This window comes from Chiloscyllium punctatum, chromosome 39, assembly GCF_047496795.1.
Source record: "Chiloscyllium punctatum isolate Juve2018m chromosome 39, sChiPun1.3, whole genome shotgun sequence".
NCBI classification, from domain to species: Eukaryota; Metazoa; Chordata; class Chondrichthyes; order Orectolobiformes; family Hemiscylliidae; genus Chiloscyllium; species Chiloscyllium punctatum.
The window spans coordinates 21452545-21467875 of NC_092777.1; the positions used below are offsets into that span (position 1 = coordinate 21452545).

A 15331-nucleotide genomic window follows, 5' to 3' on the forward strand; every position below is an offset into this window, starting at 1 on the left:
ACAGATGTAAGACGGTTGTTGCTAATCCTGGGATTGGACTAGGGACATCAGGAAAACTTCGAGGAGAAAGTGAGGACTGCAGATGCTGGAGATCAGAGCTGAAAATGTGTTGCTGGAAAAGCGCAGCAGGTTAGGCAGCATCCAAGGAGCAGGAGAATCGATGTTTCCTGAGAAGGGCTTATGCCCGAAACGTTGATTCTCCTGCTCCTTGGATGCTGCCTGACCTGCTGCGCTTTTCCAGCAACACATTTTCACATCAGGAAAACTCCACTGTTTTCTAAAGTGGGCAACATTATGTCACTGGAGGAGCAAATTACTGAAGATGCTGAAATCTGAGTTGAAAAAACAATAAATGCTGGAGATCACAGCGGTTCAGGCAGTATTCCCGGAGAAGCTAATGTGAAAATGGTGTGTCTAACTACCAGACTGGGAAGAACAGTCCCCCTGGGGCAGGAGGAGGGGAGAGAGGACATGGTGACAGAGAATGTAATAAGTAAAGCTAAAACAAAGGGAAGAAATGTGGGTTCACAATCTGAAGGTGTTGAACTCAACATTAATCCCAGAAGTGAAACCAGGTAAAATGAACAAAACAGCAGATTAAGCACAAGGAAAAGTATTAAATGTTGAGATTTTGTGTGAAATGCTTCTGATTTAGCCCTAATCCAGACTGCCAATTAAGAATGAAGTGTTGATATAATTAAGCCTAGGACTGTCGTGAAGACCTTGTACAAATCCAGCAGTTAACCCTGGAGCTAATTGTTTCCGGCCAGCATTTTCACAGGGTCAGAAATGCAGACGTCACGGCGGACACACTTCCGGGTGTCAACGGGAGGCGAGGCTATAGGGGGAGGGACTCCGGAGCGGGCGAGGAGGTGGAGTTGGTCTGGCGGTGACGCGGAAAGAGCGGGGCGGGGTTTGATGGTGACGCGATATGCGTGGCGTGGCGGGCCAGGCTGAGACGCGACAGGAGGCGGGGCCTGGACGCTACTATCGATGACTCGGCGGGTGGGCGGGGCTAGCAGTGGGGCGGAACTGGCGGATCCCCATCAAAAGGTGCAGTTGACGCAGCGGGGGGCGGAGCTGGCGGATCCCTGTCGGGGACGTAGTTGACGCAGCGGGGGGCGGGGCTGGCGGATCCCTGTCGGGGACGTAGTTGACGCAGCGGGGGGCGGGGCTGGCGGATCCCTGTCGGGGACGTAGTTGACGCAGCGGGGGGCGGGGCTGGCGGATCCCTGTCGGGGACGTAGTTGACGCAGCGGGGGGCGGGGCTGGCGGATCCCTGTCGGGGACGTTGTTGACGCAGCGGGGGGCGGGGCTGGCGGTTATCGGTTGGCTCCGACCGTTGGGCCGAGGCGGGTAAGTGGAGCGGTTGCTGACTGATGTTGGCGTCTTGGTGACTGGACTCATCGGGGAGTCCATCCTGCAGGGGTGAGAAATTCACAGACGGGGTTAATATTATGGGGGTGGTTAGGGTGTAGTATTATGGAATTGTTTTCCTCATGTGGACTGAGCATGGTTACAGCATACATGGGGCCATTCGGCCCGTTGTCCCTGGGCTTGCCCTCTGAGATAGCAAATGCCGACATACCACTTTTTTTTTCTGTAGCTGTGCATGTTGTTTTTTGGTTATAGTCCATTTCCTGTTCCTGCCTTCACCACACTCTTCACTCCCTAACCAACTCATACGTGAAAGTATTTCCCTTTAATTGCTGCTTTTCCCAGTTACTCTAAAATCTGTAACCTTGAATTCTCAAATATTTTACAAGAGGGAGTTATTCTCCCCCTACTTACTCTATCTGGCCCGTGATGAGCTTCTGTCAAATATCCTTTTAGTTAGCACTTCTCTGGAAAATTTAATGATTAGATAATGGTCATTGAGTCCTAACTGTTTCACTTGGGTGTGTGTGCAACAACCACTGGACCATCTCCAGTGTGATGGAGCAGGTTTGATAGTCTGACTGATCTGCTGCACCTCCTTTTTCTTGCGTTCTTGAAACTTTATGTAGGATAGGATAACTGAGCTTCGGCATGTTTTACGTGTGAGCTGAAGTTTGGAGAGGTTGAAGGATGGAAGGACGAAACTGTAATAATTGAATTTCGAAGTGAAAATAGTACAAGTGAAATGATTGAACTGTTCAACAAGTTTTGGTGACTCTGGTTTTGACCAGGTGGGATTAGCTGTCTAGGAATACAGGAAAAGGAATAGGACCAATCAGCCTATTAGAGCTGAAAATGTGTAGCTGGAAAAGCACAGCAGGTCAGGCAGCATCCAAGGAGTAGGAGAATCGACGTTTCGGGCATGAGCCCTGAAGAAGGAGATTTGATAGAAGAAGGGCTCATGCCCGAAACGTCGATTCTCCTGCTCCTTGGATGCTGCCTGACCTGCTGCGCTTTTCCAGCAACACATTTTCAGCTCTGATCTCCAGCATCTGCAGTCCTCACTTTCTCCCAGAAGATCCAGCCTATTAAACCTGCTCCGCAATCCAAAATGATGAACAATTTGGAGAAAGTGAGGAATGCAGATGCTGGAGATCAGAGTTGGGAGTGTGTCGCTGGAAAAGCACAGCAGGTAAAGCAGCATCCGAGGAGCAGAAGAATCAGAAAAGGGCTTATGCCCGAAACATCGATTCTTCTGCTCCTTGGATGCTGCCTGACCTGCTGTGCTTTTCCACCAACACACTCTTGACTGATGATGAACAGTTGGACACTTCAATGCCAGTTACCCAACTATCCCCACACCAATGCCAAAGGTAATCTGAAAACTACCAAAAGCACCTTTCAATGTAGTCAAAGACTGAGATTTCCCAGCCATTTGTGCTGGAGAATTTCAAATATTTACAACTTGGTGAATAAAAAAATTCACCTTGTCTCATCTGAAATTGGATCCAACTTATTTTTAAATTGTACCCCTGATTCAAGATTCTCCAGCCAGATGAAACATCTTACCCATATTTACATTATTTATTCCCTTATGTATTTTATAAAATTCAATGCAATCGCCTCTTATTCTTCTAAATTCCAGAGAATACAGGTTAGGTTTGTCCAATCTCTCTCCAGAGGACAGTCCCTGTGTCCTGTGAACAAGTCTGATGAATCTTTGTTGCACTCCTTCTATGGTAATACCAAATTCTTACACGGTTGAAACAAGTTTTCGTTATGCCATACTTTAATCTTCTTGTGATAAAGGCTACCATTCCATTAGCCTTCCTAATGGCTTGCTGCACCTGCATATTAGCCATGAATGACTTATTGACAAGGAACCTCAGTTCCTTTGATATATACTTTCCAAATAAGAAGTACTCTGCGCATCTATTCCTCCTACTAAAGTGGATAATCTCTCATTTTCCCAAATTATATTATATTTCTTGCCCACTCAAAGTTTGTCCAAATCCCATTAACACTGCTTCACATCTTCCTCACAGCACACATTTCTGCTTAGCTTCAGGACACCCGAGGAACTCTACACTATAGCAGAGGATGAGGCCGATAATAAAAAGTGTCTTTACATAACAAGATAGATATAGCTAGGGAGAAAGTGGATTTTTATTTGGCAAACTTTTTTTTAAGAGCTGTTATTGTAAAATCCTCCTGTTTTTGCCCATATATCTGCATTACCTCCTTTTTGTGGGCAGCATTTACATTAGATTAATATCAAACAGAAGCAGAAATTGCTGGAGACACTAAGCAGGTCTGTTAACACTGACTTCTTTCCACAGATGCTATCATCTCAGGTCCAGTGACCCTTTTTTAGAACCTGAAACATTAACTCTGCTTTCTCTCCACAGATGCTGCCAGACCTGCTGAGTTTTTCCAGCACTTTCTACTTTTATTTCTGATTTCCGGCATGCACAGTTCTTTTGTTTTTTTTTGTTAACATTAGATTAATGTTAAATGCCTCAGGAACAGCAAATTGACACAAAGGTATGTTCTTCAACCTGTATACTCCATCTTTGTGCCATAGACGTAGTCCGTCTTATTAAATCCAGGTGACTGTTTTCAGCTACTGCTTTTGTTTTTAAGATGGTGGGCATGTGCAAGTGAAATATTTAAAAGGATGGAGACTGAAGCAGCAGAAGTCAACCTGTGTTTTACTTTTGGAGTCATAGCAGACATTCAGTATGCTGACACAGAGAATGGCTTCAATTATTCAAGGACAAGAGAACGTTACTATAGAAACAGCCTCCACTTACTCCGCAGTGCTCTTCACGAATGGAATGAAGAAGTGATCACTCCCAGGTTTATTCTGCAGCTTGGCGACATCATTGATGGATGCAATTCACAGCTAAAGTCGTCAGATCATGCACTTCAAGTGGTCATAAATGAATTTGCAAAGTCTCCGTCTCCAGTTCACCATATCTGGGGAAATCATGAATTTTATAATTTTAACAGGGAGCAGCTACTTAACTCAGCTCTCAATAGCAAACACTTAGGAAATGGCAAACTCTTTGACAATGGAGACAGCAACATTAAATCAGACTTGGACCCTGATGATCCTGATGCCTTTTATGGCTACCATTTTAGTCCATTTCCTAAATTCCGCTTCATATTAACTGACACATACGATCTCAGTGTTCTGGGAAGGAAAAAGGATAGCAAGAAATATTGCTATTCGCTACAGAAACTGAAATCAAACAACAGAAATGAAAATCTTAATAGCCCCAAAGGTAAACAGTTATTTTTCTGTGTGTTTGTTGTACAATTTTGGTTTTGCTTTGTGTGCACTTCCTGTTGATGTTTTCCATTTCAAAAAAGTCAATGGTTAGCTTTAAAATGGAACAATCTGTAAAATTGAATGAATTGTGTAAAATAGAGCAGTCTGTATAACATGATGTGTAAAAGCTATTGCGGTTGTAATTACAACTTGCCCTCATGAAGGCGCTGCACGACAGTATCAGCCAGAGAATGTAATTAGGTTGTCACTAGTTTATAGAGAGTTCCCATTATATTGTGTACATAGGGATTTAAAATGGAAATTTAAAAATGTAGTATTGCTACCAACAAACCATTTTTACTGACCCAAAAACTCATATGTAAGCATATTCAAAATATATGTTGACACCCCTGAAGTACCATCGCCACTCCATTCTAACTCATGTGGGGCATCTGTTTGTTTTTGGACAATATTGTACATTGTATTTGCTGTGTTAGCAGATGCTGAGATACTTTCAGAATTCAGTTATTAGTTTGTTTATGTGAAATTGCAAGTTTCAAAAATAGCAAAATGCATAAACATCGCTACAAGTTAAAAGATATATAATTAATAACAATCAATACAAGTGGCTCAATGTAAGTTGAAAACGTATTAGTTGCATGTATTTGATTGACAGGTCTCGATGGACTGAATTCACGCTTTCTGGCATTCAATGGAGGTTTCAGTCAAGAACAGATGGAATGGCTAAACAAGATACTCACTTTCTCTGATAATAACCAGGAAAAGGTTACAGTCATTGGTAAGTAATTACATTCTTGATAAATTAGGAGATATAGTTTCAGTAACAAAAAATAAATTGCTGGCAAAACTCAGCAGGTCTGGCTGCATCTGTAGGGAGAAAGAGGGTTAACATTTCGAATCCAGTGGCTATTCATTGGAACTCATCAGTTTTTGTTTTAAATATTCAGTATCTGCAGTAGCTTGTTTTATTATATATTTTCAGTAACTAGGTTTATCATGTGTTTGTTTTGATGGTAATCTTGGTTTAAATAAATCAGACTTGTTTTCTTGGAGTAGAAATATGTGAATACCAAAACGAAGAGAATCATTAAATCTGAAAGACAACTTTTAAAAACCAATCATGGATCTAAGGATGTTATTGTATAGCAGATATGATCTTTGATGAGTAGTGTCACGAGCAGGTGATAGGCGCAAGTTTCCTGCCTCCTTTTGTTTGCAGCTAGTTACATTCCTTCTTCTTTGTTCAGGAGTCAGCTCATCCCCTTTATTGCCACTTTGGAAGTAAGTCCAAAAACATCTCTTGCACAGCATTAATATGCTAGAAATGTTCTTCGAACACAAAAGTTAAAGTTTTAGTTGAATTATGTGTGTCTCTTGTGGTAGCTCCTTTGTTATGGTAGTTAGTTTGGTTCCTCTGACATTTCTGTGCAATCTTGTACAAAAACAGACCTATGCACTTGAAGTTTTATTTTAATACTCTGATCATTGTTGAGACTGATGTGACCACTGATTGCAAGTAGAGTATAAATTGTGTCAGGCACTTGCATAATTTATGTTGTTTCCACAGGTTATGTGTACGATTCATTTAGATTTCTACTTGGATTTACTTGAAAAATATAGACAGTGGCAATACATATGAGGTTGAAGTCCAGCAGACCTTGAGCATGAGGAGATAAACTTGTAGGTCAAATTAGGCACAGTTTTCTGTTCTGAGGCAAATATTTCTCTCAGTATATTTTCTGAGAATTGGAAGCATATAGGGCAGCACTGTGGCTCTGTGATTAGCACTGCTGTCTCACAGCACCAGGGACCAGGGTTCGATTCCTCCTCGGCAATTGTCTTTGTGGAGTTTGCATCATTCACCCTATGTCTTGTCGTGATTCTGTCTAGCATGGGTTTTATCCCACAATCCAAAGATGTGCAAGTTAGGTGGATTGGCCATGCTAAATTGCCCATAGTATCCAGGGTTGTGCAGGCTAGGTGGATTAGCCATGGGAAATGCAGGGTTACCGGGATCATGTTGGGGAACAGGCCTGGGTGGCATGCTCCTCAGCTGATCAGTGTGGACTCGGTGGGCCAAATGGCCTGCGTCCACAATGATTCTATGAATTAAAAATAATTTCTTCTGTTCCACTCCTGTACATCTTACGGCTCACCACCACCTTCTCAAGGGCAGTGAGGTACGGGTGATGAATGCTGGTCTGCCAGCAACACCCAAATCCCCCCAAGTCAAACAAACATTAGCTGAGAAGACATTGAACTCATTCTTATCACAGAAACTTACAATCATGGGTACTGAGCCTTGACTTGTATCGATACTTGTTTTCACATCCTCAGGATCCTTACTCACAATTCTTCTGCCTCCGCCGCATCTGCTCCCAGGAGGACCAGTTCCACCATAAAACACTCCAGATGGCCTCCTTCTTCAAGGACTGCCATTTCCCCTTCCACGTGGTCAACGATGATCTCAGCGCATGTACCTTCACTTCACTTACCTCTGTCCTTGAAACCCACCCCTTCAATCGCAACAAGGACAGAAACCACTGGTCCTCACCTTCTCCCCCCACCAACCTCTGCATACACCAATCCTCCACCATTTCTGCCACCTGCACACAGATCCCACCTCTAGGGATCTATTTCCCTCCCCACCCCTTTCAACATTCCACAGAGATCATTCCCTCTGCGACTCCCTTGTTAAGTCCATGGCTCCCATCCTCTACTCCTGGCCCCTTCCCTTGCCACTGCAAGAAGTGCAAAACCTGCGCCCAAAGCCCCCTACTCACCACTGTCCAAGGCCCCAAAGGATCCTTCCAAATCCAACAGAGATTCACCTGTACTTCCACACACGTCATCTACTGTCAGTTGCTGTCTGTGTCGTTTTCTCAACCTTGGGGGGATAGGACACCAACTTGAAGAACATTTCAGAGAATCTCTCGGACGCAAGCATTAAACAACCCCACTGCCAAATGCTTTAACTCCCCCTCCCACTCAGCCAAGGACGTGCAAGTCCTGGGCCGCCTCCACATCCAAACTCTAGCCACCCAATGCCTGGAGGAAGAACGCGTCACCTTCCACCTTGGGACCCTCCAACCTCACCGGATCAATGTAGATTTCACCAGTTTTTTCTTTTCCCCTCCCTCCACTTATTCCAGAGCCAGCCTTCCAACTTAGTACCTCCCTCTTGACCTGTCCTACCTGTCCATCCTCCTTTCCACCTATCCGCTCTGATCTATCACCATCTCCCCCTACCTCCATTTACCTATTGCATTCCCAGCTACCTTACCTAGCACCACCTGCCTTCAGTACCCTTAAGATCATTTCCCCATTCCTAATGAAGAGCTTATGCTTGAAATGTCAACTCCTCTGTTCCTCAGATGCTGCTGACCAGCTGTGCTCTTCCAGTACCACATTCTTCAGTGACATTCCCAGGATACCCCTGAAGTACTTTACAACCAAAGGATTCTCTTTTGAATAGAGCAATTTTGCATAAGCAGCAAGTGCATGACTAGATGATCGGCTCTAGTGTTGCCGATTGCAACTCCAGTGCTTTCTGAGGTCCCTATACCAAGGCCAGTTAGGGATGGGCGATGCCCAGATCCATTACCCTTTTGTTTTGAAAGACTAGGTTAAGAAATTTTGTCCATGGTGAGCCCAGAACCTTCCCATTTAGGTGTCAGTACTATCCATTGTTTCTGACTTGAACAAGCATGCTAGCAACTGAGCAAAGCTGGCACTAAGAATGCATGCGTAAAAAATTCAACTGAAAGGACTGCACAAAATACATGACATGTCCTCTAACCAAGATATACCTATATTTAGAGTCAAACCTTGAATAAATGCAATAATTCCTTTTCCAGTCAGAAATTATTTCATTTCCTCTTGCTTACTTATCAGTTTCAGTCCCTTATTTCAGCACATAATCAAAGTTGACTCTGATGTTTTGATGAAGTACTGCACCATTGTATTTACTATCTTAAGTGTAACATATCATTTAAAGGTCACATATACTGATTGGCAATTCAAGGGGGTGAAGAAGTCATTTCAGCAGTAAGTTGACTTAAAAGATCAACAAAGAGTTTGCAATTTCCTGGTCAACATTCCTTCCTTAATCAGTGCTGCAAAAGTGCAGATTAATTGGTCATATCTGAAGAAAGGTCAAATTTGCTGCTGCAAGCAAACTTTTAGTCACCCTTACATAAGTGACATTGTAACTTATATTGTGAAATTTCCTTTTCTAGATTTTTAGCAAATTTGCAGTTCAGTTTTTTTCCTATTATTCACATTACCTGCCATTCATCCTATAGGCCAGTCACATGAAAGTCTTGGTATCAATGCAAAGAAACTGCAGTTTCATGTTGATAAGTGAAGTCCTGATGATATTACTGCTGGGCAGTTAATCCAGAGATCCTGTTAATGTTCTGAGGGCTAGAAGACATAAGGAGCAGAAACTATGCCATTCAGTCCGTCAAGTCTGCTCTGCCATTCAGTCATGGCTGATAGATTTTTCAACCCCATTTTCCTGCTTGCTCCCTGTGACCTTTGATCCCCTTGGTAATCAAGAACCTGTCTATCTCTGTTTTAAATATACTCAGTGACCTGGCCTCCGCAGCCTTCTGTAGCAATGAATTCCATAGATTCATCATTCTCTGGCTGAAGAGGTTTCTGCTTATCTCCATTCAAAAGGTCTTTCCTTTACCCTGGACTGGGCCTTTGGGTCCTCATCTCTCCTGCAAACATCTTCCTAGCATCCACTCTGTCCAGGCTGTTCAATATTCTGTAGGTTTCAATCAGATCCCCCTCATCCTTCTGAGCTCCATCAAGTAGAGTCCCAGAGTCCTCAAACGTTCCTCATATGTTAAGCCTTTCATTCCTGGGATCATTTTCGTGAACCTCCACTGGATCTGCTCCAGGGCCAATACATCTTTCTTGAGGTATGGGGCCCAGAATTTCTCACTATACTCTAAATGTGGTCTGACCAGAGCCTTATAAAGCCTCAGAAGTACGTCCCTGCTTTTATATTCTAGTCCTCTCTAGATGAATGACAACATTGTATTTGCTTTTCTAACAATCGACTCAATCTGCAAGTTTATCTTAAGAGAAACCTGGACTAGGACTCCCAAGTTCATTTACACTTCAGATTTCTGAATTTTCTCCCTATCTAGAGAATAGTCCATGTCTCTATTCTTCTTACCAAAGTGTATGACCTCACCACTTTCCCATGTTGTATTTTATCTGCCATCTCTTTGCCCACTCTCTTGACCTGTCTAAATCTTTCTGCAACTTTTCCACTTCCTCACTACTGCCTGCCCCATCACCTATCTTTGTAACATGTGCAAACATAGCCAGAATGCCCTCAGTTCATTCATCCAGATCATTAATGTATAAGATGAAAAGTTGTGGTCCAAAGACCAATCCTTGTGGAACACCACTAGTCACTGGCTTCCATCCTGAGAAGAACTCTTCATCTCCACTGTTTGCCTTCTGCCAGCCAGCCAAGCTTCTTTCCATGTTAGTACGTGGCCTGTAACACCATGGACCCTTATCTTACTGAGTAGCTTCCTGTGCGGCATCCTATCAAAGGCATTCTGTAAGTCCAGATAGATAACATCCATTGGCTCTCCTTGGTCCAACCTGCTCATTCCTCCTCAAAGAATTCTAACAAAGTTGTCAGGTATGACCTCCCCTTGATGAAACCATGCTGACTTTGCCCCATTTTACCATGCAGTTCCAAGTCTTCAGAAATCTCATCCTTCACAATGGTCTGCAAAGGACTGAGGTCAGGCGAATTGGCTTATAATCTCCTATCTTTTGCCTTGCTCACTTCATAAATAGAAGGTTTTTACATTAGCAAGTTTCCAATCCTCTGGGATCCTCCCTGACTCCAGTCATACCACAAAGATCACTGCTGAAGTCTCCACTATTTCTTCAGCTATCTCCTTCAGAACTCTAGGGTGTAGCCCATCTAGTCCAGACAGTGTATCCACTTTCAGCTCTTTCAGTTCCAGACAGTGTATCCACTTTCAGCTCTTTCAGTTTTTCTAGCACCTTTTTCCTGGTGATGGCTACAGTATTACCTCCATTTGCCCCCCCCCCCCCCCACCTCTGGCAGATGGTGGAATTTGAATTTAATTAAAATCTGGAATTAAGAGTCTAATGATGACTAGAAAATTTCCATTGTTATATGTAACTCTGTTTCCCACAGCAATATGGTTGACTCTTAATTCCCCTCTGGGTAATTAGGGTTAGGCAATAAATTCTGACTAGGTCAATGACAGCATGAATGACTTTTTAAAAAAAATAGCGTTATAATGTTTAGGCATGAAATTGCACATATTAAGGTGCTGCTTCATTTTGGCAGTCAGTGTATTGAATAACCTCAGCTTCATTTTAAGATTTTCTCTCAAAGGAGGCAATGGCCTAGTGGTAATACCACCGGACTCTTTACCCAGAAACCCAGGTAATGTTCTGGGGACCCAGGTTCAAATCCTGCTGCGGCGATGGTGGAATTTGAATTCAAAAAATATCTGGAATTAAAAGTCTAGCAATCCATTGTTGATTATTGGAAAAACCCATCTGATTCACTAATGTCCTTTAAAGAAGAAAACTGCCATCCTTACCTGGTCTGGCCTCTGTGTGACTCCAGACCCACAGCAACGTAGTTAATTCTTAACTGTCCTCGCTGCAATTAGTGATGGGCAATAAATAATGGCCTAGCAAGCAATGCCCGAATCCCATGAAAGAATAATACCAAAGCCTATTAACTAACTACAAGTATTAAAATTAAATCAGGATTTGCATGACATGCCTGAGAAGCAGAGACATCAAAAGTTCTTAAGTTACTATTGTTTAGAGACTAACACATTGTGCTGTAACCTCTTCATTGTTTTATTGGTCTCAGTTTAGTACCTCTTATACAGCTGCAGCCATTTTTCTTTTTTTGACTTGGTTTGACTAAAGTACTGGATGACTTATAGAGTGAATTTGTTTATGTATACTTGACCAGGTATGACCAACTCAGTTGAAAACATGAAAATGTGTATTAGAAAATGAGAAAACGGTAATGTAATTGTAAACTGTTTTCTTCATGCAGGTCATCTTCCTGTCCACCCATACTCGACAGATCCAATGTGCATTGCCTGGAACTATGATGAAATTCTCTCGGTGTTGCATGCACATACAAGTGTAGTGTGTTTTATCGCAGGCCATGATCACGATGGTGGTTACTACTTGGATGATCATGGAATTCACCACCTTACCTTGGAAGGTGTGATTGAAACACCACCAGAAAGCCATGCCTTTGGTACTATTCGTGTATATGAAGACAGAATGATTTTAAAGGGAAGGGGCAGGATTTCTGAAAGAGTTCTGCACTTTGACAAACATAAGTGAATGAACCTATGTGTTATAATCTTGTGAGGCATACAGATCATAATCACACGATGCTGTGTACTGTCCAATGAATTTCTCCATTTTAATAACTAAACTCAAATGGCAGAGCAATGGAGTCGTATTGGAAAATTAAATGCAAAGAATTTAATAGTAAATTTAGATAGCAGTAATTGAAGTTTCCCACTGCAATAAAAAAAAATCTGGTCGGCAATTTTTACTATATAGCTCTGTTTTACTTGAGCATGGTACTATTTCATCTGAACCCATCCATTTTGCATTACCCTTGTGTTGCAGTTCAAGCAGCTTTTAAGTTAATGCACGTAAACATAGGCCCTTGCTAGTCACGAATTTCTTGTTGTAAACATATAATATAAATTTTGTTACGTTATTTGAATCTTTACCTTACTAAAGATAGAACAGGGTGATCAAGATTTTGCAACATGGGATGGGATATTTTTATTATTAATTAGTATTAAAAGGGGATTTACTTGTTCCTCAATAAATAGACAGAGACCAAAACTCAATTCTGAAATGAGTGCTTGTAAAACTGTGCAAAGACAGGCTCAAGTCTTCACCAATTGTCTTTTTGGAACATAATACTGGAAATGAGAGTCTCAACTTTGGTTACTTCAAACTTTTCATTTAATTATACACATCAAAAGCTCATGGCAATAATTAGGCTCACGCCTGAAACCTGGCTAGAGTTCAGAGCTTGCTTCCATACATTTCATAGTGACCATGTGTGGAGGTAGGAGAGATGGTAAAATACCTTGTGGTGTTTGATATTGCGTGGCTATTAATGAAGTTAATTAAGTAGAAAGGCACTGCTTAAGGCAGCTTGTTTAATTGCTAAGGATATTTTTCAGTCCACTGTTACACAGTTTAGGGAGTCCAAAAAAGAAGGGAAAGATTGTTAATTGTTTAGACCAACTCGTGAAAATGAGTATTTTCCCATCAAAACATTATCTGAGGAGGAGCATAACCCAAGTCTTTTATATTTTGATACAATCATCTTCTTTCAATTATGACAATGGAGCAAGAGAATACAATACCTGGATAGGTTTAAGATATTTGAAATGTGTACCTTGAAAAGCATATATACACAAAATGAGCTCCCATTAAAAGGAGTGTAACCTTAATACTAACGTGCTTAGTGAACATTGTGTTAGAATGAGATTGAAATTATAAGGATAAGTCTGGCTATAAATTAGCCAAAATCTATGACTCAAAAGATTGAGTGTTCAAATTGATGTACTCTGGAGTGTTTTTTTTTATTTATCACTTTTGGGTACTGCTGGCTGGCCAACATTTATTGTCTATCCCTTTTGCTCTTGAGAAGGTGTTGATGAGCTGCTGCCTTGAACTGCTGCAGTTCATATCCCTTCGATAGACCCACAGTGTCCTCAGGGAGGGTATTTCAGGATTTTGGCGCAGCCGCAATGAAAGAAATGCAATACATTTCCAAGTCAGGATTATGAGTGGCTTGGAGGGGTGCAGGTGGTGGTCTTCCCAAGTATCTGTTGCCTTTGTCCATCTAGATGGAAGTGCTATGGGTCTGGAAGATGCTATTGAAGGATATTTGCTGAATTTCTGCAGTGCATCTTATAGATAGTACGTACTGATGCGACTAAGCATTGGTGGTCAACTAAGTGGAAATGATGTCAGTCGAGCAGGCAGCTTTGTCTTGGTTGTTCTCAAGCTTCCTTGTTATTGGAGCTGTATGTATCCTGGCAAGTGGGCAGTATTCTATCATACTCCTTCCTTGTGCCTTGTAAATGGCAGACAGGCTTTGGGGAGCCAGGTGGTGATTTACTGCACTATTCCTAGCTTTTGACCTGATTTGTAGGCACTACATTTTTATGGCAAGCTCAGTTGAGTTTCAGGTCAGTGGTAACTCTTAGGATGTTGATAGGTGGTGATACCATTCAGTGATGGTAACTCTATGGAATGTCAGTGGCCAGTGTTTCGATTGCCTCTTATTGGATTTTGCCAGGCATCTGTGTGACACAAATGTTACATACCCAGGCTTGGGCTGACTTGAGGAATTATCCAAACCTTTTTGCATTTGCGTCAATCGAAGACTGAAAGGCCTGTTTTGCACTTTATTGTTCTACGAACAGGAACTACTTCAATATCTTTGGAATTGTGAATGGTGCTGAACAGTGTGCAATTATTGGCAGACATCTCTGTTGGGCAGCAACAATCCCCAATTCTGATCTTATGATGGAGGAAATATCATTGATGGAGCAGCTGGAGATTGTCAGCTGTACTACCCTTTGAATCAGCTTAAAACTGAGGTGCAAATGAAACGTGACATTTTGAAAAGCAGGGAGTTGTTCTCACTATCCTGGCCAATGTTAATCCTCAACCAATATGAAGAGAAACAATAAACAGGTAATTCCTCTCATTTGTAGATTGTAGAACCTTACAAAGAATAATCATTGGCTATTTTTATCTGCAATACCAGCATTACTTTATTGGAAAAATGTGAGACATCTAAGGATGTGATAAGTTGATGTATTCTCGCAAATTCATCATATCATGCTGAAGAAGAGAGGAAAGGACACTAACATTTCTACCACTGTCCCTACCACAGTTCTGGTTTTCTGAGTATGTGTCTAAGGAAGAATTTAGGTGCAGTTTATATCGCATTCCAGTGATGTGCAGGTAAGGTGAGTTGGCCGTGCTAAATTGCATTGAAGTAGTTGCAAAGTGCATGAGTACTAAGAGAGCATGAAAAAGTCCTGATATATGCACTTCTCAGATAATGAGCTGGGTGTTTGACCTTGTGTGCAAAGTGTCCTAGCTTCAGCATTTCAATTATAGGTTTCAGTGTACTCCAAAGTGTATTGGAGTCCAGAACTGTATTATATGTGGATCAGAGATCTGTCATTGCCAGTGCAAAGGGAGTAACACATGACTGATGCCAACATCTGAGATCGTAAAATAAAAATTTGGTAAAAGAGATGAATTTAACTTACTGATCTCACATTAAAATCTTTACCTTTTACAATGTATTTGCTGCTGACAGTGTGGTCTCTATTTGTCAAGAGTGAAAACAGGCTGCAGAACAGCTGCACCTCCCCACAAGCTGACACCATCCTTCCAGTTGCTTGCCATTTGAATGCACCTTCCTGGTCTTGTGCCAGTATTTTTTATTTGAGGGCTTTTGCAATGCTCTAGCAAGCCCCAATGTAACTTGAAGAAACAGCACCTCATTTTGTGCTTAGACCTTTTACAGCTTTCAAGACAATATTGAATTCAAGAATT

At 41.9% G+C, this 15331-nt stretch overlaps 1 protein-coding gene across 3 annotated transcripts; it reads left to right on the forward strand.

Annotated features, from left to right (window-relative positions):
• The first annotated feature begins 1296 nt into the window (after positions 1-1296).
• On the forward strand, positions 1297-15078 carry LOC140463866 (manganese-dependent ADP-ribose/CDP-alcohol diphosphatase-like). 3 transcript variants are annotated; one of them, XM_072558294.1, is made up of 4 exons: positions 1297-1356; positions 4021-4664; positions 5328-5450; positions 11763-15078. In XM_072558294.1, the coding sequence occupies exons 2-4, from the start codon at positions 4055-4057 to the stop codon at positions 12059-12061; spliced, it is 1032 nt and encodes a 343-aa protein (XP_072414395.1). In that variant the 5' UTR covers positions 1297-1356; positions 4021-4054; the 3' UTR covers positions 12062-15078. The 3 variants fall into 3 exon arrangements, with proteins under 3 accessions (XP_072414395.1, XP_072414393.1, XP_072414394.1); XM_072558292.1 differs by having other exon boundaries at positions 1309-1428; XM_072558293.1 differs by lacking the exon at positions 1297-1356 and adding an exon at positions 2606-3921.
• Positions 15079-15331: the final 253 nt, after the last annotated feature.

What these genes read in the sequence shown, in the direction of transcription:
- LOC140463866 (XM_072558294.1), top strand. Translation starts at nt 4,055, where the DNA reads ATGGAGACTGAAGCAGCAGAAGTCAACCTGTGTTTTACTTTTGGAGTC. An exon ending in AAATCTTAATAGCCCCAAAG is followed by an intron (nt 4,665 to 5,327) that starts GTAAACAGTTAT and finishes TTTGATTGACAG; the next exon opens with GTCTCGATGGACTGAATTCA. An exon ending in GGAAAAGGTTACAGTCATTG is followed by an intron (nt 5,451 to 11,762) that starts GTAAGTAATTAC and finishes TTCTTCATGCAG; the next exon opens with GTCATCTTCCTGTCCACCCA.